At 43.0% G+C, this 23,843-nt stretch overlaps 1 protein-coding gene across 2 annotated transcripts in view; it reads left to right on the forward strand.

Annotated features, from left to right (window-relative positions):
* The window catches only part of nup214 (nucleoporin 214), a 48,293-nt gene extending 26,280 nt beyond the window's left edge, over nucleotides 1–22,013 (forward strand). The window contains exons 26-36 of one of the 2 annotated variants that reach the window (XM_083794141.1): nucleotides 2,723–2,792; nucleotides 3,284–3,356; nucleotides 3,456–3,508; nucleotides 3,647–5,176; nucleotides 7,442–7,509; nucleotides 7,841–8,021; nucleotides 10,030–10,176; nucleotides 12,831–13,002; nucleotides 15,570–15,778; nucleotides 19,401–19,434; nucleotides 21,633–22,013. In XM_083794141.1, coding sequence (XP_083650267.1) covers nucleotides 2,723–2,792; nucleotides 3,284–3,356; nucleotides 3,456–3,508; nucleotides 3,647–5,176; nucleotides 7,442–7,509; nucleotides 7,841–8,021; nucleotides 10,030–10,176; nucleotides 12,831–13,002; nucleotides 15,570–15,778; nucleotides 19,401–19,434; nucleotides 21,633–21,675 — 2,580 coding nt within the window. In that variant the 3' untranslated portion in view covers nucleotides 21,676–22,013. The remainder of the gene's footprint in view (nucleotides 1–2,722; nucleotides 2,793–3,283; nucleotides 3,357–3,455; nucleotides 3,509–3,646; nucleotides 5,177–7,441; nucleotides 7,510–7,840; nucleotides 8,022–10,029; nucleotides 10,177–12,830; nucleotides 13,003–15,569; nucleotides 15,779–19,400; nucleotides 19,435–21,632) is intronic. The other variant, XM_083794142.1, reaches the window with a different exon arrangement.
* Nucleotides 22,014–23,843: the final 1,830 nt, after the last annotated feature.

A 23,843-nucleotide genomic window follows, 5' to 3' on the forward strand; every position in this document is an offset into this window, starting at 1 on the left:
TTTAGGAGGATATAATATACATATATATATAATATGAATGTGTGTGAAATGCGCATTTGGAAAGATCAGATTCCTTGTTTTTTGCTGTTCACAATGTTCTGTGACTCAGAGAGAAAAAAGGTTTGACCCTCTTTTTAACCCACTGTGTGTCGTGAACATAGCCTCCTAGAATCAGCAACTATAGAACTAGTCCAGACAGTATAGTTAAACCATGAAAATATTGTGTTGTGAACTTGTAGATCTGCCATTATCAACAGTTTGAATAGTATATGAATATTTTCTCATTTATTTAAAGGTATATTCAGTGATTTCACTTAATTCAAATATCACTACTTTTTTTGTTTTGTTGTGATAATCCTCCCTACTATAGTGTGCTGACCATAAGGAGTTCCTCCCTGTCCCCCAGTTAACCCCTGGGGTCATTTTTGGCTAGGTGGCCGTCATCCAATCAGGATAGAGAGGGGGCGGGCCTTGGTATGCGTGCTGTTGGCCTGTTGCGTTGCACTAGTGAGTGCATGTGCACATCTTGTTATTGGGGTGAACCCAGGGGGGCAGTCAGCCAGATATTTCGTGAAGCCTCATTTGAAATCGGTAGTTCATATGTGGCGCCTGTTGTGGCGCTGGACTGGACCCAAAAAGCCCCATAGCTCCATAGAGGCCCATGTATTTTGGCCCAACTTCACCTAGACTGTATTACCTTAATAAACATGGTCATGAATACTTTCTTCTTCCAGTCACTAGTTTAAAGTCTCATTTCTAATGTCATAATATTCTTTTTGGAAAATTATGGTCCCATTAATTAAAAAAATGACCATAAAGTCGCGTATGTTCTGAGGGGCGTGGCTACCGTTACAGTCTATGATCGGGATTCCCCACCCGCTCGAGTCAAAATAAAAACCAACGGAGAAGAAGGGGGGAAGTCCCGCCTCGTTGTCTGGGCAGCCAATGACCAGCTGGTATACAAAACGGAGCCAGCCAATGGCCAGCTGGTACCAAAGATGGCGACTTACATCAGGAATTAGCATATTATTACAGGCTTCATTTTACGTTCATGTTAGACCCGGGGAACGCTTTGTCCATATTTTTTACAGTCTATGGGTGAACCAGGGTTTTTTCCAAATCACCCACCCCCAAATTGCAAATGCATATTTAAAACTATACCATAGAGATCATCCTCCACATAACCTTTGTCCTCATGACCCCCGTCTACTCTCAGAACATAACGGCCTGTGTTTTTTGTGTAGCTCAGTGGCAAACATTTAATATCAATGACCACATAATAACTCAGAGTACACAAATGGAACGGATCCATTTGGTTCCATTTTGTAGACTCGTGAGAGTTACAGACCTGTAAAGGTGGTTGCACACTGGACGCATTTTTCGGAAAACCAATGGAGAAACGCTGCTAAAAACCTGAAAAACGCGTTCGGTTTGTGGGGACCTTAAGCGTCTGTTTGGAACCCCCGCAAGGAACCCTTGAGCGTCCCTGGAACCCACTTTGAGAACCACTGGTGTAGCCGAATGAACACCATTTACTGCAGGAGTGAAAAATGCCCCAGTTACATCCCGTGTTCTGACGGCGCAGTGCTACAAGTTGCATTTGGGTGCGAAACCATTCATGGCACCGGGACGGAAACTCGCTCAAAAATTCACATCCCAGTTCAGGCCCAGGTTCAAGTTTGTGAATGACCCCAAGCCCACTGACGCTGTAGAGTTCAACTCTGTTGTTGTGGATTCTGAACGAGGGAAATGTCTGATTTGTGCTTTATTTAAAAGCGAGTTATTGTGAAATAATGCATTCAGGGACTGTTTTCTATTGTCTGTGTGTGTGTGTGTGTGTGTGTGTGTGTGTGTGTTGTATTCTTTGTTATATTTTAAACGTTTTGCAACACTATATAACTGGACTATATAACTAGTCCCTTCCTAACATTTTAGACTAGTTTTTATTTGTTGACGAAATTGTCAGTATATTTAGTTTTAGTCATCGTAGTTCTCATTTAGTTTCCATTTAGTTTTCGTCTGTAGAAAAAAGGTAGTCGACGAAAACAACACCGATAGAAACCATAGCCTACTTGTCACATCATGTAAACCTACTTCCTTGAATGTGCAAACTACAGTACCTGAAACAACCTTTCCTCTTGCATCTGTTTAATATACAGTATACTGTATTATTCAGCTTTGTCTATGTTATTGTAGACGACCCACTAGCAAATCCGGTAGTCCCGCCGGATTATCGGATATAAAATAAGAGATGAGAGAGAATTGTGTCTTGTTTAGTTTTTCCTGAACACTACATGGATTAAATGTGTTTTCGTGCCATTTGGGACCTCTCACTGCTCTCATTTTGGAAAGGCATCCCTTTTGGAAAAGGTAGTGTTAAACGGTTACAAGCGTGACAGATTAACGGAGAAATCCTAAGTATCGTTTCATGTGATATATTCTGAAATAGCAGATCTACAAGCTCGTAGCGTGCCACCGAGTGGCGCGCTACGAGCTTGTAGGTCTGCTATTTTAGAAAAATCAAAGAAGACTGACATAGAAACATTTTTCAGAAAACTGTCAGGATGTAGAAGACATTTTTAGAATCTGATCTCAGGTCAAAATGGTTATGGGTTGCATGATACTGATTCCCTACATCATGGAGGTGAAATGTTTGTTTCTCCTAATCTTTGTACAAAACAAGCTGTTAAGAGTCTATATTTATGTGGTGCTCTCTTCTCAGAATCCTACCCAAGGCATGCTGAAGACATCCGCAGACAGTCTGGCTGCTCTGCAAGCGAACTACACGTTTAGTAAGCATCATTTCTTTTCACATGTGTTTTTATAATAGTCTAGTGCCACATATATTTGAGAAATTCCCAATCTGTCCTATCAAGTTTTGCTTTAAGTTGTGCAATGGCCGTCTTCTCCATGAATTAAACTAGTGCTATTATCTTATTCAATGCTGTGTATATATATAGAGAGAGTACATCATACAGTAGCTCTTTAAATGTATTCAGGGTGATCTGGGATTCGATTTTGATGTTTTATTCCCTGGCATGCACAACGGAAGAGAGAAAGTGGATAACGCATGTGTGTTGTTTGTGTCCATGAGTTAACCCCTTTTGGTGTTTTAAATGTTGTTATAATTTAGCTATTGAAAAATAGCAGATCTACAAGCTCATAGCTTGTAGGTCTGCTATTTTTGAAAAATCGTGAAAATATTTATTTCAGAAAACTAGAGGATTTAGAAGATTTTAATTTTTTAATTTTGAGGTCCTGGGTTAATTTGTGCCCCTCTCAGGTGGAGTCCCCAAAGCCGATAGCCCTGTGGTCCCTGATCAGAGCAGCAGTAAAGGCTTCTCCTTCTCTTCAACGTGAGTCAACTTAACTATTATTCACAGAATAGATAACGCCTTTGACATTGTATATTTGAGATCTAACGGCTTTTCTTTTCACGCTGTTGTCTTTTGCAGATCGGCGGGCCTGAGCTTTGCTTCAGTTGCCCAGGGAGCCGGTAGCTCACAAGGTAGTACAAATAAATGATACCAATGTTTTAAGTAAGGGTGGAATTGGTCAATTTAAACATGAACTAAAACTTGTTTTCGTCTGATCACCTTTCTTTCCTTTACTCGCCCTTAAATCTTCACCCATTTTTTATCTCCAGTGAAAGACATGGGCAAGTTTAGCTTCGGTGGAAGTGGGAAGATGATGTTCGGCGGAGCAACAGAAGAACCTTTCTCCCTCTCCCCCAGGGGCACCTCCCCTGCCCTGGGCACGAGCTCCCCCACCCCTCCTCCCATCATGTCAGGAGAACCAGTCAGACCCTCCTCCACCACGCCTGCACTGAGGGTCGAGCCCCAGGCCCCTAGAGCAATCGGAGGAGAGACTTTGGGCAGTTTCTCTGGACTGATGGTGAGCCAGGGAGATGAAGAGGCTAAAGATGCCACTGCCAAACCCACCGCTGCCACCTTTAGCTTCAGCAGCAACGGGACAGGACTTGGTCTAGGCAAAGGAGCAGCACAGTTTAGCTTTGCTACGTCTCTGCCAAAGCCAGCAGAAGAATGCACGGGTGCAGACTTGACTAAGACGACACTATCTGTAAGTTCTGGTGGTGTTTTCAAACCTCCAGAATCTAAGCTGGCTTTTTCCATTCCCCAATCTAGTACAGCTGCTTCAGCTACCTCATTTAGTAGCCTTTTAGCAGCCCCATTAGACACCCCAGAAGAGTCGAAACTGCCCACACAACCTTCAGTACCCACCCCACCACCCGAGCCCACCCCTACGCCCGAACCCGCCATCGAAAGAATCAGTCCCCCTGCAACATTTGAGCCAGCTTCTGTGCCAGACACTACCGACCCAGACTCCACTGTTACAGCCCCAACCCCTCCACCCTCCACTGCGCCTCCACCCTACACTGCCCCTACTCCAGTCCCTGCTGCACCCGTTTTCCCCCCGGCTGAAGCAGCCCCTCCCCCGGAGACCGCTCCAGCAGGTCCTACCTCAGAGAACATCCCTGCTCCCGAGGCAGCCCCGACTATGGCCTGTCCGTCTGTGGAGGCTGTCGCCCAGCCGCCCCCGCCACCCTATCAGGTGGTTATGGGTTCTGACAAACCAGGGTCCATCTTCACGCAGCCTCCCCCTGCAGCAACAAACAGCAGCACTATAGGGGCCACACCGGTCATCATCACTGCTGCCCCTGCATCCACCACTCCTACTCAGACCATTGCGAGCAGTGAAGCCACTGCCCCCCCCAGCGCTGTGTTTGGGCAGCCTGCTGGGGCCCCCCCAGCAGCTACAGGGTTTGCTTCCATTGGCTTCGGCACGTCCACTGGGACTGGTTTTTGCACACCTGTATTTGGACAAGGAAACGGCTTCGGCCAGGCGGCCAGCACCACTGGCACAGCCGGCGGCTTTGGATTTGGACAGCCGTCTGGAGCGTTTGGAGCGAGTTCCGGCAGTGCTACAACAGGGGGTGGTGGCAGTTTATTCGGGGCTCCTCCCACGGCAAGCAACGCCAGCTCCTTTTCCTTTGGCACCAGCACCGCCAGCAATACGGGAACGGGGCTTTTTGGCCAGACCGCCACGCCGGCCTTCGGACAACAGAGCACCGGTTTTGGACAAGCGTCTGTGTTTGGCAGTAACACTACTACGACTTCATCGACCGGATTCAGCTTTGGACAGTCCTCGGGTGAGTGTGAGTCTCTATCTGTACCTACTGTAAATTTGGATGGTAAACCTAGCTAAGGATTTGCCCTAGTGTTATGTATGCTACTGTGATTATGCAGAATATCATCGCTACCAGGCTTCAGAAACCTTGTATGTCCCAAAATCGTTACTTTTTTCACTCGGGGGGAAATGGAAAAAATAACTTGTTCCAATGGATCCAATCAATGTAGTAAATTAGTTACAAGCTCCTCTTAATACTTAAACTCCACCCTAACCCAAATTGGAAAGATGCGTGGTGGACGGTGGTGTTAAGACGATGAAACAAAACATATCTGCATTGTTTCAGTCAAAAGGTTATTGACTCTCCCTGTGAAATGGATGAAGGTTTGGTTGTTGCTTTGGCTTAATGGGACAAAGTAAAGTGTTAGGAGGCCTACCATATTATATTATGACCATTGGCATGATGGACTTGGTGCATGATCAGCATCTTCTCTGATTCAGTCCCATCTAACGGATCACAAGCTAATATTCCAACCATCATTTTAGTATTCTTAAATTGAGACCTAACCCTGTAGGTTTAGAGCATGATTTATATCTAAATGGATATTTGATAACATCTTATATTAAATGTTGATGTTGAAATCATCAGCATTCAACTGTTGCAATCAGATGTGTAAGCCTAGATAGATCTCATTGCTAAGCCAAAGAGTGAAACACCAGCGCCACCATTTCCAATGGCACTGTGGTATTTACAGTAGACTAGTATCAGGTCAGAGGTGGGTGTCTGTGACAGGCCAACAGCTGCATGACCCATCAGTGTTGGCTGGGCATAAGTTAAGCTTGCCTTGGTGGATTGTGTGGTCCTAGAAGCTATTTTTATTTGTGCATTTTATTCATATATGTATATATATTTTTAACAAATGGTATGTTGTCTACAGTATGTATTGAATCTGCCATGGAAATGGAGTGTTTCAGAGCCATTTTTAGATTGTTAGATTTTGGGTGTGGTGGTAGTCTCCTAGAGAGGATAATAGACAGTTAGTTCTGCATTCCCACAGCCTTAGTGAATTCTCATCTACACACGCACACTAGTCTCGCGCCAGACTGTTGCAATTTGCAAATGCTTCCGTCACACATATATGTCAAACTCAAGGCCCAGGGGCCAAATCAGGCCCGTGAATGAATTATCTTTGGCCCGCGGGATGATATTTAATTAGTATTAGAACTGGCCCTCTGGTATATTGCACGGACCACCATAATACTACAAGTCCTGCTTTTTGAGGATCTTGGAACAGGAAACTGAGCTTAATAATAATGCATTTTCAGTTTTAAATGCATTTACTTTTTTGCTATTTGCCTGGGACGTCCTCCTGACCGCAGTTCCCGTGTGTTCTTTATTTTGGCCCACCGTGTATTTGAGTTTGACATCCGGAAGTTCTATCATGAGTAGGCGATCAAGTGGAAGTGGATACTCCTCCCCACTTCCGTTTCGTCTTCATAGTCGCGCAAATGTATCCTAATATAAATAGAAATCACATAAACATATATTGCTTGCTGCTTTTCAATTTAATATATTTTTAAATGCATTTCCGGTGTAGTTCCAGACTATATAGCATGCAGAGATTGTGGAATATTTGTCTGGTTGTCGCAATTCCCAAATACTGACCATATTTTTTTAACTTGTAACCAACGCCTCCACCTACTATGCAAGCTCAACTCCTTTATAGTGAGCAAGCATATCATGGAAACATAAGAACTATAAGAACCTGATGGAGGGAATCTTGACTTTTCACATGGCAATGTGGTATGGCATTAATCTTAATGTAAAAGGAAGGTAGAAGTAAGCTGCAGCGAATACTGAACCTAGCCTCAAAAATCATTGGGAAGAGACAGAAACAATTTAGTTGTATCTACAAGGAAGTACTTTGAGAAAAAAAAGCTGTCAAGATAGCGAATGACCTCCTCTCATCCACTCTGCAGGGAGTTCCAACTACTTCCCTCTGGTGGACGGTACAAAGTACAAAAAGCTAACCGTAACATCTTTAACATCTTTATTTTTATGTATTTGCCACTGTTGAAAAAGTGCTGTTACTGTTGTTGCTGTTTGTTTTTTACTGTTGTTGAGACCGAAGACAAATTTCCACACGTGGACAATAAATGAAACTAACTAACTTGACAATGAATGGAGAATTTACGTCATATGTGGACGAGCAAATCGACATGTTACGTCATGATGATATGAGCGCCCCTCACTTTACACAGGTGTGATTTATTTTTATTTTCTCCTTCACAGCTTTTGGCACATCCAATGCTCCATCTGGGTTCGGCCAACAATCTGGAGGTGGCAGTGTCTTTGGACAGGTATTATCTATTGAGTGCTCCATTTACACGTTGCAAATGTCTTTTAAAATCTTAGTACTTAGTACTGGACCCCCTCCCATTCTTAAACACATGAACCCTATTTTCTCCCCATTTTGTTAATGTCGTTATCGGCAAAGATTCATGCACAATGTACATCTGTCTTGTGCAGTGAAAATGGCCAATCTACAAGCTCAAAACGCACTGCACAGTGACGCGTTCTGAGCTTGTTTTTTCACCGTATGGCGCGTCAGCCGCACATGGCCATAATTCGGCACCATGTCACTGGGCTCTGCTTGTATTCCATATTCTTAAACAAATATTTTCTCTCCAGCAACAGCCATCATCAGGAGGCAGTCTGTTTGGGTCGAGCACAGCCAATGCAGCCGGTCCTGGTCCTGGTGCTGGTGGGTTTTTCAGTGGCCTGGGAGGCAAACCCAGTGAGGATGCAGCCAACAAGAACCCCTTTGGTACCGCCGCCGCCACTGGGGCGTTTGGACAGCCGGGTCAGCCTGGTAGGTGTACATAGAACTTGAAACTCCTCCCTACAATATTAAATACTACTGGTAATACAGCTCACACTCTCTAATCGCCATAGTTGAACAAGTAGCTTTCAAAAGAGGCAGAATATTGTGAAACTCGGACGGGAAATCAACAGAGGCTATTGTTGTTAGCCAACGGTATTGGAGACTAGCTCCTTGTTGCTGAAAGCTCATGTGGATGTCCAATGCTTACTTAGTGCTAATCATGAATTACTTACTAATTAATTAAATTGGCCACGTTTCAGTGGTAGATCTTTACCCCCCTGCCCTAGGCTACCAAACGTATTCCTTTATGATAATGTGTGTTTTCATATCCGTTTGTAAATTCAAGTGATATAGCAAATAATATTATATTTCTTCTCCTCTGACAACACTGGCCTAAAACGATTTTCACTCCCAGCTGTAATCTACTAAGTGGAATTGTATATTGTGTGTCCCACACTAAATTCCTAAGGGGGATTTAGTAGTAGCCATGCGGCTGCATTGGCTCAGGAGCTAGGGTGGCCATCTGGGAAACTGAAGGTTTCCGGTTCGATCCTTGGCTCCTCCTGGCTTCATGTCAAAAGTGTCATTGAGCAAGACATTCAACCCCTTAACTGCTCCCGATGAGCAGCCTTGCATGGTGGCCTCTGCCGTCGATGTGTGAATATAACACATATACTGAAGCACTCTGGATACGGAATGAAGGCCACACACCTTTCACTACATCTGTCGTAATCAAAACATTGTTTGCCATTGTTGCCATTTAATCTCCGGCCTTGTCCTTATGCACATTTTCACAAATAGTAAACGATTATTCGAGGCTTTATTATTTATTAACTTTGCGTAGTGTTAAATAACTCTAAACCATGTGCACAGTGCACACCAAAGGGCTGTCATTCAAATTTGAAAAGTACATTCATTAAAATGAAGCTTGTATGGACTTCAGTACTCGTTTTCACTACTAATGTGACCCATTAGTAGCCATTTTACTAACTTGATTCGAAAGACTTTGCATGTCATGTTACAACTTCATATTTCAGAGGTAAAATAATTGCCGTAATAATAAATGCTAAATCCCAAAATGACATTGAAGGATCATAATTATAAGCTAAGGCATCCGCTCTCTATAAACATATATCCTGCATAAGCCATTATGACAATCGGTAAGGCTGACCCTGCTGGCTTGAAATGTCCCACTCAGCATTCCAGAAACTGCAATTTATTGATATAAACTGTATGCTGTATAGGCTAGCCAGGAACAAAAGTCAATAATGCAACACACATTGCATGATCAACCCTTTGTATGCGTGATCATGTACATCATGGGTAACAAAATAAATATCCCTATCCACTACACATACTACATACTTTACGATGCAGCAAGTGCTGATTTCCAGTGTGTCTTTTTCACTTTGATTAATTTGATCGCTACAGGATTAATAAGCATTGCTTTAACACATTTGACAGACTGACTAGAGAATATCTACTGTATATTGTACATATAAACTCCTACATCTCAACCAGAAGGTACGGACATGTTGTGGAGATCAAATAAGGCAAAGACGGGTCATTTACGACTTGTACAGCTGCAAAAACATTCTACATAAAATGAACCTTCCCATTCCCACCATGTTCCAGGATAAAGATTAGCTGAGGGGAAAGTAGAGCAACGTAATATCTTTGCATGATCAGAATTTGTATAAGTCAAACAATCTCTGACTGTGAGGTGCCCTAGGTGAATATCCTCAGTACTCTCTAGACTTCATTAGAGGCTGCTCAAAATCTGCCACATCTTCACTTTTCAACCTCATGCGGGGATATAGCAGACAATGTTAATGAGCCCTTTGAAGTCTTTGAAGTAAAAGGTTTCTTAGAATCTGCATAGAGTGTCGAGTCATGGTATAATATTGAGTCATGGGACCAAGTCAGAGTCCCATCTTCCAACACCACTACGGAGAACAAATGTAAATCCTTCACATCCCATTCTTCTGTCCTCTAGGTGCCACAAGCCTGTTTGGAGCAAGTGGTGCTGGCTTTGGACAGCAGGCCTCCTTTGGGGAGCAGAAGCCTAGTGGAACCTTCACCACAGGAGCAGGGAGTGTAGCGTCGCAGGGCTTCGGCTCCTTCTCCACGCCTACCAAACCAAGTACAAATACCCCCTTCTACGTTGCATTCACTTCAGTGTACAGCCTTTCATCTGTCCATAGATACAGCCTCTGATTTGTCCATAGACATAAAGGTTCAGACACGGTCATAAGGTCCTATGTTAGATTAATCTTTTACAAGTTTTACTTAAAATCCTGTTAATTTAACTGAGATTGGTGCGGGTCCATTTGGTTCCATTTGTACTCCCTCTGAGTTACAGAAGTGTCCATTAGGTCCCCACAATATGATTACTTGCACATTGGCAATTCAAATGTCTGTTCTGTACATTTAATTCTATTGAACTTCCTCGGCTGCACTCTTCACACAAGATAAAAATATATATAATTATCTGTCTGTCTGTCAGTTCGCCATACTTAATACCAGCTAGTAGCTAGGTGGGTTAGTTTACTTTTTTAACAGTTTTTTTTCTTCTTTTTTTTCCCGTATATTAATGCCAAACTCTTGATCATATTATTATGACAGCGTCACACAAAAGCACCTAAAGTAGCAGATCCACAAGCTCTCTTTCCGATTAATGATCTGCTACTTTCGCTATTTTTGAGGGGCGATAGCACCTCCTATGTCCAGTTTTTGCTGGACATACGAACACACGAGAAACACGAAAGTGAGGACGCAAATTCTGATTGGCCGGAATGAGATGATGTACGATAAGATTTTTAATTCTTTTTTCATTTGAATCCTCAATAGTAACAGTTTTGGACATATGAGGTTTTCACCTGACAGAGACGATTTGCAAAGAGTCTCCTTCGAGAGGCATGCATACTGTGCAGAGCAACGACCAGGTCTCACCACAGGGAATAATGGCCTGCTATTGGCAGAGCACAGAGCACATGTCTCTGTGGAATCAAGTCTTTGTGCGACTTATGCTGTCGCTCTACAGCTGCTAGTTTTGAGAACCTGAAGCCAGTGGTTCTGACAAGAGCTGTGCATAACATGTGTTGTTGGCTAATTAGCTAATTGTGTTGTAGGGAAGGGATCAACCCTGGATAGACTAGGACTAGGTATGAAACAAGTCTCAAAGCTAACAGTGTGTATGTTGTTGTATGTGTTTATGTTTAATAACGGGTTAATAAAACCTTATGAAAAGCACGTTGAGTTTGGAAAGAGAAGCGATTATTGGAACATTTAGTTTAGCCTATGCGTGTTGAATCTTTAGTGAAGTTTGCCTGTTGCCGAAATCCGAACAAATATAAATATAGCCCCATCGAAACCAACCAACCACACGGATTAATTCTCCAGTCTGTGGTTGTACTAAATGCATTTGAAACGTTCCGTCTGCGGCCAAGCAGATCTCCTTAAAAGATTACTTGGGTGATCATGGAGAAAGAAATTGAGCATTTTGTTTGTTTTTTTGGCTTCTCACACAATGGACGGTAAAATATGAATGAATGTTGAATGAATGAATAAATGAATGAAAGGTTGCCACTCGGCACACTATTGCTCCACCAGGGAATGTAATCCTGTTACATTAGCTCAATCAATTATTCACCGGGGCATGCCTGTAGCCAGGCTGTAATTTCAGCATGGCCTTCTGCTATGCTACTACTATTCCTCCCTTTGAGGCTGTGTGTGGATACTAGCCACCACCAATCCATTACTGTCATGGAGCTGTAACCCGTTGTTAGGATCTATGTTGTTCCTTGTCCAAAAGGCACTACATGGGTGACGCAATTATTATTTTCGGTTTATTATACCCCCTGCAGTTAAGGCTCATACATACTCCAGTTTGTGGAGATAGGTTATCACCGCGGTGTAGTTTTTAGAGGGTTGGAAAACTACACCATTTACGTCAGTCGCGGTGATGATCAGCTATCACCGCGGACACAGACCCATCTCTCTGTTTTCAGACAACTCATCACCGTTTTAGGTGATAAGCTATCACCTAAAACGGTGTATGTATGAGCCTTAAGAAGGACAACTTCACCACTTTTCAACCTATCTTCATATATTCAGTAATTGGTCCTCAGTCTCCACACTAATGTTAATGATAACATCGCACAATTGTTTTCTACTTCTGAGTCTGTGTCTCATAGGAGGGCTGTTGGCAGTTCAGAAACCCGTCTTCCAGTGACATCATCGATGGGGAATCCAAGCTAATAGAAACAGCAGGCTTTCTATTCCTGAAAAAGTTAAACAATTCTATAATGGAAGCGAATGAAATCGAAACGTATATATTTTTAACTTGTTTTAAAATAAAAATCTTAATGATGATTTCACTGGTGGATGCGTTTCTGAACGGGACAAAATGATATTATGCTATTACTTTTATTAACACATTGGTTGACATTAGAATTCAGGCATTTAGCAGACGCTCTTAATCCAGGACAATTTACAGTAAGAAAGAACACATGGTAATTCATCAAATACATATAAATAGTCAAGCTAAGAACTAACATTAGAATATCTGTACAATGAAACTATGAATAATCTCAATGAGATTGAGATTACACACTTAAAGACATGGGGGGGAAAAACTGATTTTATTCATCGTGGCATAGTTTTCATTTAGTTTCCAAACTTTCCATTTAGTTTTCGTCAGTGAAATAAGGGAGTCAAACAAACTTGTTTTTTTTTTGTCATAGTATTAGTCGAGGAAATCAACACTGTAACCAAGTAGTGTTCCGTTCTCTCCAGGTGGTTTCGGCAGTGCTCCAGTGTTTGGCACGGCCGCGGGCTTCGGGGCCGGGCCAGCGTTCGGGGGCGCGGCCGCGTTCGGCTCACCCCCCTCCTTCGCTAACCCCATGGGCTCCCCGGCCAACAAGGTGTTTGGAGAAGGCACGGCAGCTGCTAACATGGGAGGATTTGGGTAAGAAATCAACAGTCTGGAATGGTGTATAGCAAGGATTTACAACTGATTGTGAACCGGCAGGGACCACCACCCTGATTTAGAATCAACCTGGGGACCACTGTTGCATTGGGTGGGGAATCTGGGGGATATGGGCTAAGATTACCGGTAATGCTTTTGTAACACTTATGCATCCGGTGTGTATACATTCCACTGTTTATCAACCAATGGTCCATTAACTACTAATCATTTCCTAATGATAATAATGACTCAACCAGACAATCCTCTGCACTTCCCCCACTCTTGAGATTCTAACTCCTTTTTTCTGTTGAATTTCTTGACCTCCAAGTTGGTCAGGGACCACATGCAATACTTCCAGGGACCACCAGTGGTCCAGGGACCACCTGTTGAAAACCCCTGGTGTATAGCATAGTGCAGTGGTTCCAAAACCTTTTCATGTCAAGGACCCCCAAATTGTCACTAATTATCCCACGGAGCCCCCATTTGAAAATGTATGCCAAGGACCCCCCCATAAGAGAAGATCTAGCAGTGATTTTCAACCATTTTCATTTCAAGGGCCCCTGCGGTTTGACCTGAATTACAGTGTATATGTATATGCAGTATGGGGTCCCTCATTGTATGGGGTCCCCCATGTAATGGCATTTCTATGTCTGGGACCCCAATGTATACGGTAGAATCACTGTTAATTTAACTCTTGAGTGTACAAATGGAACCAAATGGACCCGTTAGGGAATTACCATTTAGCTCGGGACCCCCTGGAACTCCCTCAAGGACACCTAGGGGTCCCTGGACTCCACTTTGGGAACCACTGGTATAGTGTATACCCAGTGGCTCCCAAACCCTGACCCAAAAGACACATTTGATGTCTCCCCGGGACCCAAACTAGTAAAAATGGCAGATCTACAAGCTTTTCTTGGGAATGTTTTTTGAAAATGTTTGAAAATGATGATAACTTAAACCAAATGTAGGAAATGAAATGTGTCCGCGACCCACAAATGGGTCCTGGGCTGGCCCACTGTTTGGCGAAACAGTGGTTGTATACCACATGGATGAACGCTGGTTCAATGCAACGCATTGTGAGCTTGTAGATCTGCTATTTTCAGCAAGCATCCAAGCATAAAACAAGTTCTGCTGGAGCTCTTCTAAGTCTAGTCTCAGTTTTAGTCATCACAGCTGAGTTTTTATTTAGTATTTATTTCAGTGGAAAATAGGCAGTCAACGAACATTATTTCGTCATACAGTAGTATCAGTCTACGAAACCAACACCACTAGATTATTCTACGTGAATAATAATCCCACTCTGGGGTCATGCAGATTAATGTGGCCTGCCCTGTGCTCTGTCGGGGGTCTCGTATCGGGGTATGACTCCTGTTGGAAGGATTATCACTTCTAATCCCTCCACGCTCCATCCTCTACTGCACATCACCACATGACACGGAGAATAGAGAAGGAAATTACCTTCAAGTAGTAGAGAATTACACTCTCTTCCTTTCCCTTCTTTCAGTCTTTCTTTCTTTCTTACAATTTATTTTTGTTATATGCTAATAAATTGTCTGTTAAATCCTACTACGTTTGTCCTGTCCACCCAGCTAAATAAGTTGTATTCACCCCAGACGACCTCTCTAATGTGTTATATATTTTTTTCAATATTTTTTTTGTCCTTTTTATAGACACTGTTCTGCATTTGTTGCTTCATATTTGAAAGCCTGCCAACTCTAATAATTGTATTCTTCTACAGAATTATAATGAATTTGAGCATTTCAAAGACCATGGATTTAATTTATTTATTATTATTTTTATACATTGGTATTCAGTGCTCGACTGAACAAAGGAATTGCTATTCCCTACCCTCTGCCCTTATGCAGAGGGTAGGGAAAGTTTTGTAAGCGAGCAAATTACTGTAGCTACTAGTAAAACTGTGCTGCATTAGTTGTGTTGCATTAGGCTTTTTAATGTGGTCAAATAAAGGCTGTCTATTGTACGGTTGTGGTGTCAGGTTGGCCAAAAGTTTCTTGTTGAATTTATATACAACAACGCTGTAACCGCCAGAGGCACAGGATTCAAGATTCTTTCTGTGTTTGGAGTTGACTGTTCCAAAGATCTAAGCGTTCTTTATTTTTTGCTGAGTCCTTTGTTCGGCTTCCTTCACACCACCTGGCTAAGCAAAAACAAACGAACACAAAAAAACATAGGAGAGACTAAAGTATTCTCTGGTGTGTGCACGCCTACCTAGCACACCTAAAAACAAAAACAGCTAATTGAGGAAACCGTTACAGCGCCATATCATGGAATAGAGGGTATGCGCGTGACATCATCATCATACCCGGAAGTTATGCAGGAACACCTACTGAGTGTCAAAAAGCTACTTTCTGGCCTTGACAGCCCCTACATCCACACAGAAAAGTTATATTTGTTTGCATTAAATGACTTTAAACAACATTAAATTAACTTTGTCACTCAGTTTGCCACTCGATCTGCCATTCACTTTATGCATGCGCATACCCTCTATAATGGGTAATAGTTACAACTAATATCGCATCTTGCTGTACGTCGTCTTGGTTCCTCAGCTTCGGCTCGCCCCAGCAGAGTGCACCTCCCTCCTTTGGCTCTCTAGCCACTCAGAGCGCTCCGTCATTCGGGGGCCTCGCCCAGCAGGGGGGAGGTTTTGGACAGCAGCAGCAGCAACAACAACAACAACAACAGCAGCAGCAACAACAGATGCAGCCGCAGCCCAACACCTTTGGCGGGTTTGGACAGCCACAGCCCCAAGTAGGAGGTAACCTTTGATTGATCATTTAACCTCAAATGTCTTTCTACCCATTCTACAAAAGTCTACAAATGTCGTCTTGTAAATCCTAACGGTTTTCTCAAAAACGTATGTTGCTGGTTCAGTGGTGCTCAAATCTTGTGTCAAGGGCCCTCATCAAACCCTGTACACTCAAGGCACTGTCCCCACTGCCACCCATAGATCTCCATATTATGGAGCTGACCTGTTCTGACATTCCATTATGTTGATCTGACCTCATCAAATCCCGTACACAAGACGTGCTCCATATATGGCCAGTACAGAAGTCATTCCGTATGTTGATCTGAGTGTATTATACATGTGCTTTGCCTTTAGATTATCATCCTTTCATCTTAAAATTACTACAAAAGCCAAATGTTCTCCCATTCTATTCTATTTTTAATGGAAACAATTTTACAACTGGCTGGTAATTGTAGGCCTGCAGCATTTTTGCCCTTTTAACAATTATGGAATTGAACAAATCTATTGTCTAAAGCCCCTCCAGATTGGCCTTTATCTCTTGACAAAGGTATGTCAGACTTGTTTCATCAAACTTACAAAATTAGGTCTCAGACGAAACATTTGTAAATTGGGGTTATTAAACACGGATAAGCACACAGTTTTCGATGAACATTGACAGGACAGAATGCACGAGAACTGGGTTAAAACATTCAGACTTAAATGGTAACTACATTTGAACCTGCAGTAGGCAGACACGGCATGAAACTTCCTGAGTGTGTTCTACATATGACCACAACTATTTTAGTGACCGCCATAACCTTTCCTCTATAGCAGATTCCAGGATAAATGATTTTGGTAACCCGATGGCTTTTCCTGTAGCAGCATGGCCTCTAGGGGTTGCTAGGTGGGCTTTTAGACCAAGGGGCCAGTGAGGCACTCCAACGTTGAAGCACTGGGCCCAACGACGTAGAGTCTGTGGGGGCCACGTGGCCACAGCCCCCATGAAGATTCCCAGGGCCCCTTTAGGCCCCCATGAAGATTTTCGCCGGCTATATGAGAATCCCATCGTCAAATATTCGGGAAAACAGCGCCTCCCCTGTTGTTCCTCAATTGTTGCTGTCTTGAGAGAGGTCCAAGAGGTGTTAAAAAGTGCTACTCGGGTTTCTTTTGTAGTTATTCTTGACGCGTGACATAATAACACTGATCAAGAATTCACCAAAGAGACCTAACCCTACACAGACTAGTGAGACTACACACTGACTGGAGAAAAGACCCATATCGTCCAAAATAGGCTGATCAGTCGCTGTCTGTGTATAGGCTAATTCATTGGTAAAAGTATGCTAAATAACTCATTTTTAGACCATTTGGGAAATAAATAAATAAATAAATCCGCGGCGACAATCCCCCCCAACGCAATTCTGTAGCCTACCCAAAGGTAAAACGCACCCGCCGCCTATGATCTCTCTCTCTCTCTCCCTCCGTATCTCTCTATATCTCCCTCTCCCTCTCCCTCTCTCTCTCTCTCTCTCTCTCTCTCTCTCTCTCTCTCTCTCTCTCATAATAATAATAATAATAGTCCTGAAAGTCCTCACCTTGGCTTGGACATTGGCCTATAGAAGCTGCTTTAAAAGTACCAGCGAAAACAACTTATTTTGGGTGCGGGGAGGCGGGGCTGCGGGGGGGGGGGGACGGGCCCCCTTGAGGATTGATCAAACTCTTCGGCTCTGACTGGGCCCTAGTGGTAAGAGGAAGGACTGCAGGCGGACGGTCGCGGACCCGTGGATTCATGACGAGGAAACCCCGTGCAGCTGGGCTTTAACATTGAGCGCTAGGTTGCACTTCCGCATTTTGGTGCCCAAATGCTGAATCTGCGAAAAAAAGGCGGAAATAGACGGTCCTTCCGGGTGCTTCAAAACGCCACTGAGCAACTTCCACTGACATGAATAGTGGGGGTGGTGGAGCTTCGCGCCAGATCAGTCTCTATCCTTTTAATACTCTATGTTTTAGACTCCATGTCATGCCATGTCCACTGAAGTGTTCCTGGCACTTACCTACCGTAAAAATGCTCCCAAACGCCCATAGCTCTCAGCAAGCAGCTAAAATCGACATGCGTGGAAAAATGCAAAATAAACACTGAGCACCTCGTGGAGTTTCCAAACGTGTCGCTTCAATTGTAAACAATTAAAAACTTAAAGGGTAAGACCACTTTTTTTAAGGTTTGGGTTGTGTAGTTACTTTGCCATGATGCAACTCCAAATGTGGACAAGAAATAAAAAATAACTGCTCCAGTGATTAGAAATTGATAATTCAAAATTTGCTCCTCATTGACTTACATTGTAGCTAAAACGGCTCTCAAAGTCACTCTTTTAGTACGTAAACAAACACAAACAATGTTGATTCAGACAATATAGAGCATCACCAAAACTCATGCTGTTTTATTTTTTCATAAAAATGTTTTCTTCCTGTTGATTTGTCCATTTTATTGGGAAGAAAACCCGGACTGGATCCGTGGATCTGGATCCAGATCTTCAAATAGTAAAATCAACAGGAAGAAAACATTTTTATGAAAAAATAAAACAGCATGAGTTTTGGTGATGCTCTATATTGTCTGAATCAACTTTGTTTGTGTTTGTTTACATACTAAAAGAGTGACTTTGAGAGCTGTTTTAGATACAATGTAAGTCAATGAGGAGCATATTTTGAATTATCAATTTCTAATCACTGGAGCAGTTATTTTTTATTTCTTGTCCACATTTGGAGTTGCATCATGGCAAAGTAACTACACAACCCAAACCTCAAAAAAAGTGGTCTTACCCTTTAAGCTGTGCTCGGGAAGGAAGGAAAAAAATATCTTTATCCAAATATCCACACACCTTTAGTCTTTTTAATTGGAAAACTATCAAAAGATAAATAAATGAGGGACATTACCAGCTACGCCAATGGGTTTTTATAAGACACCATGTCACTTTGTCACCCTCTGCAAAGCAAGATTATGGTAAGTGGTGCAGTTATTCACTGTCTGTAGCTTAGGTGGGATGAGCAATCGGGATAAAAATTCAGTAACTTACAAACCAATTTCACACCGATGTTTGGTTTAATAGCAAATGGGAAACAAATTGCTCACGTTCGTTTTTGTGTAATTTGTAAAAGATGGCACTGGAATCCCACTGCTGTGGTCCTGATGACCCCTCATTGTGCATTCTTGTATTGATGCGATGCTGCGGGCCATAGCATGCAAGTCTATTGTGCAAACATGTGTGGCCCAGATTTGTTGAATAATTATGTGAAGGTTTTCTTGTGTAAAGGTCCATTATGTACAACTCGTTTGCTCTCTCGCCCCCTCTCTTCCCAAATCTGTTGTTCATGAAATCCTGTCTCATTCCTGGCGGGCCAAAATCTTATCAGTGTTACTTATTTGGTTGAATTTTTAAATGGTCTAATGTCCATCCATCCATCCATTAATCATTCTGCCTCATAGTAGCCTACAATGGTCTACTGTGAGAGAATTAGGCTTTGAATTAGTAGACTATTGTCGTTCATCCTTGTTGCACGTGCGGTCAGTATGTTGAATTCAAAGCACTGACTAATTAAATTAGCCAATTTAACTGAAACAATTGTTGGAGCTAAGTTTCTCTTTTCTTTTTTCTTTTAGCTTTCTCTGGAAACGCTTTTGGGTCCACAAATCAGTAAGTATGCTTTGCAACACTGTGTGTGTGCGCACATGCATGTGATTTTTTTTCCTCTGGTTCCTACTACTACTAATACACTCTCTTTTTATGACATGGCTAGAATTGTGACGATGAGGTTCAAGTGGTTAACTAGGAATATATGCATCATCTTAATTCACTACTTCTTCCCGCCACGATGCCTCTCAGCCTTCATATGTGCAGCCACTCTGCTCCTGTAGTTGCTCTTTGTCTTCCCTCTGGCCTTGCTGTCACCTATAGCTGCTCTCTCTGCATGCGTGTCCCTTTGTCTTCTCTCTGGCCTTGCTGTCGCCTATAGCTGCTCTCTCTGCATGCGTGTCCCTTTGTCTTCCCTCTGGCCTTGCTGTCGCCTATGGCTGCTCTCTGCATGCGTGTCCCTTTGTCTTCCCTCTGGCCTTGCTGTCGCCTATGGCTGCTCTCTGCATGCGTGTCCCTTTGTCTTCCCTCTGGCCTTGCTGTCGCCTATAGCTGCTCTCTCTGCATGCGTGTCTCTTTGTCTTCTCTCTGGCCTTGTCGCCTATAGCTGCTCTCTCTGCATGCGTGTCCCTTTGTCTTCCCTCTGGCCTTGCTGTCGCCTATAGCTGCTCTCTCTGCATGCGTGTCTCTTTGTCTTCCCTCTGGCCTTGTCGCCTATAGCTGCTCTCTCTGCATGCGTGTCTCTTTGTCTTCTCTCTGGCCTTGTTGTCGCCTATAGCTGCTCTCTCTGCATGCGTGTCCCTTTGCCTTCTCTCTGGCCTTGCTGTCGCCTATAGCTGCCCTCTCTGCATGCGTGTCCCTTTGTCTTCCCTCTGGCCTTGTTGTCGCCTATAGCTGCTCTCTCTGCATGCGTGTCCCTTTGTCTTCCCTCTGGCCTTGTTGTCGCCTATAGCTGCTCTCTCTGCATGCGTGTCCCTTTGCCTTCTCTCTGGCCTTGTTGTCTCCTATAGCTGCTCTCTCTGCATGCGTGTCTCTTTGTCTTCTCTCTGGCCTTGCTGTCGCCTATAGCTGCTCTCTCTGCATGCGTGTCTCTTTGTCTTCCCTCTGGCCTTGTTGTCGCCTATAGCTGCTCTCTCTGCATGTGTGTCCCTTTGTCTTCCATGGCAGCCAGTGCCTCCTGGGTGTGATGCAGTGGAATGCAATCTCAAGTGTTCAGGAAAGTGCAGAGACATGGCCAAGTCCTATCGGAGACATTCACATGCCGTTTTAGATAAGCCCTCTGACACTCACTCTATTCTTCTTTTCTATCTCTCTCTCTCTCTCTCTCTCTCTCTCTCCTCTCTCCTCTCTCCTCTCTCCTCTCTCTGTCTCTCTCTCTCTGTTGGCGAAAGTTCCATTCTCAGCCATAACACTGAGCAGTCTTGTGTGTGTGTGTGTGTGTGTGTGTGTGAAACGCAGCCCAACTCGTGCTGAACAGTTTACCCGAGTGATGATGTCACTGGGATGCAGTCTGTGAACAAACTACTGAATATACTACAGCCAAGTGCAACCCTAAAGCCTGAGTTATGTTACGTTGTGAGCAGGTGTTGCGCACCAGAATTAGCAGATCTACAAAGCTCACAGCAGGGCGACACAGGTGTGATGCCGGCACACAACGAAGTATAAATCGACTCTTGTTATTTCCTGATTTTAGCATTGACCATGACCTTGTCCTAGTGTGTTGTCTTCATCATCTTAGACCGTATGAGTTTTTTTAGACGGGTGTTGACCCGCAAAATACAACCTGGGAATTGTAGGAACACGGAGAATGGGCAAAGGAGAATGTTTTGTCTCAAGGTTGGGTGTCTATGGCGGTGGTTCTCATAACTCCTGAGTGTACCAGCTGTTACACATAAGGGTCCATTTGGTTCCATTTGTACACTCAGTGTTACGGACCCCCCATGAACCCTGAGGGTCCCTGGGCCCCACCTTGAGAACCACTGCTCTGTGGTGTATTGTCTCTATAGACTGTATCGGCGATTAAATGAAATGCACGCAGTCAGTAGGGACCCTATACATAGGGACACAGTCAGTAGGGACCCTATACATAGGGACCCTATACACAGGGATGCACATTACTGTGCAAAAGGAGGGGGGCAAGTCTTCTGGGGGGCCTTGGTCAATGAAATATATAGCGTTTAATTGGTTAATAAATGTGTTATTCTTATTCATAGAAAATAGGATAATCGTTCATTGTTATGCCTCCATCTGTTTTCTTCCAGATCATCGTCTCAATCCTTCAGTGGTGGTGGTTGGAGGAGCTAGTTTTTACAAACCCTCTGGTCAAGGTCAAGTCCAGTGCTACATTGTTAAATGGTTTCTTAAAACAACGTTCACACACATTTTCCACAATGCACAGTGCTTCCTTGCAGCATGGTATTGTTATATTCCTTCAAATTATCTTGTGTTTGAAACCATAATAACCTATTATTTCTTAACTTGTAAATCCACAATTTGGTTTTCAGTAATTAATTTGAGTGGACCAAACTGTCAATCTATTGGTCTAGTATACGTTCAGAAGCAGCTAATTGTAATGTATAAAGCTTGAAAGCTGTAATATTTTCCGGTCTTAAGTGTTCAAATAAATATTATAATAATTATAACTGGCATTGTACTTTTCTATATAAGACGTTTTATGAATCTTAGTGGCTTTGGAAGACTGCATGTGTGCATATAATCAGTTAAATTAAGTTCATCTTAATGTAATGCATGTGTGCATATAATCAGTTAAATTAAGTTCATCTTAATGTAATGGTAGCTTTGTTTTAACAATGCATTTGCAAAGAGCAAACGATTACAGCAGATGTGGTACATGTTGCCATTTCTAGTGTTGTAGCATTATGTTGCTTAGGCCTGAGTTAAAGCCAATGTATACCAGCCTGACGGCTCTGGTACGGAAGCTGTGTGCATAAAGAGCATTAGATGTTTGCATCTATGCTAACGATTAAAAAGATCTGGAAAAGACACACATTGTCTAGATAAATTACACTCATTTTATATTGCTTTAGAAACAATTAAGTCACATGTGTTCACAGTTGTGGATGATTGCACAAGCTTGAACAAGTGAGACATCAGACATAAAAAACTAAAAAACTAAAAAAAGGCAAAAAAACTAAACAAGGAGTGGGGTCCTATTATATTGTGTTATCATTTAATTATTTCACGCAGTCTATACCTGTTCTGTGTTCTTGCGTTTCATCTTGTCAGCTTTTTGTGTGTGTGTGTGTGTGTGTGGTCTCGCACATCCTCAGATCTTCAAGCCCAGCTTAGAGCAGATGTGTATTTTTTTTGTATGACACAAAACCGTCTTCTGTACTACAGCAGTATACATTGGCCTTAAATACTTGGTTGTGGGTGTCAGCATCCTCATAGAAATCTGCCTGTGATTGTATTTCTAACATTTTATCTTAAGAAAACTTTGTTGACTTTGTACTTTTTGGGAACGCAAATTATGTCAAAGTTTTGTTGAGAAATAATTTAGTCATTGTTTTGCATACATGTATATTACAAAATGCATTTTAAGTATAAACATTTAGTGATTGTTTTGCATACCTGCAGGAATAAAGCTTGTGTGAAATCCAAAATCGGTGTATGTCAAAGTTGGTTTAAGTTTGAAGATGTTTCAGACAAGTCATAATGGCTTGTGTAATAATAGTGGCCCCAGCAAATGTACCACTACTGTATTCAATGGGATATTTTTCTTTTGTTTGTTTTTTGTGGCGAACCACAATTATGGATATTGTCATCATTCTGGGCTGTCCACGGAATAGTACATACATGGCAAAGTGTTACGATTCGTACAGGAGTTCAAGTGATCCGGTGGGAGGGGGGGGAGGGGGGGTCACAAGAATTAACATGGTACATTAACTTGACATTGATCCACTAGCTTGGTTAATTGGCGTTACCACCCTACTTGATATACAGTTCATTCTTCAACCTTAAAGAATCGATTATGTAAACTAGTGGAATTAGCCTGTGAGAGAAGGCTGTTGTTTGGAGGGGGACCTGCGGCTTGTATCAGATAGATTTATTTTTGTGTGAGAGACTCAACATAATGCTGTGATTTGTAGCCGTGGAGCATGTTGCCGTCACCCTGTCCCACCCTGATCAGTGTCTCTTAAATGCCACTCTGGTGTGGCACCGGTATGTTAGGGTCACAGTGGGTGACCTAGACGAGCTGCCTGCGTGAGCGCTGGAATGCGTCTGTGAGCGCGGCCTTCACGCTGCTATGTGAAACGCTTCAATGCATACAACTTGATACCGTATAATAACTACAAACTGTGCAGTGGTTGGAGGTGGTCTTCCCATTCCATCGACAAAGTTTAGATCCCGGTGTTGGGCAGGACATCTACTGGTTCTCATCTAGTACTGCCTGAAGCTCAACATGCAGTACCTCCACCTGACCAAGCAGCACCGGAGACTTGGGTTAGAAA

The sequence above is a fragment of the Protomyctophum parallelum genome (genome assembly GCF_964188405.1).
Source record: "Protomyctophum parallelum genome assembly, chromosome: 21".
Classification (NCBI taxonomy): Eukaryota; Metazoa; Chordata; class Actinopteri; order Myctophiformes; family Myctophidae; genus Protomyctophum; species Protomyctophum parallelum.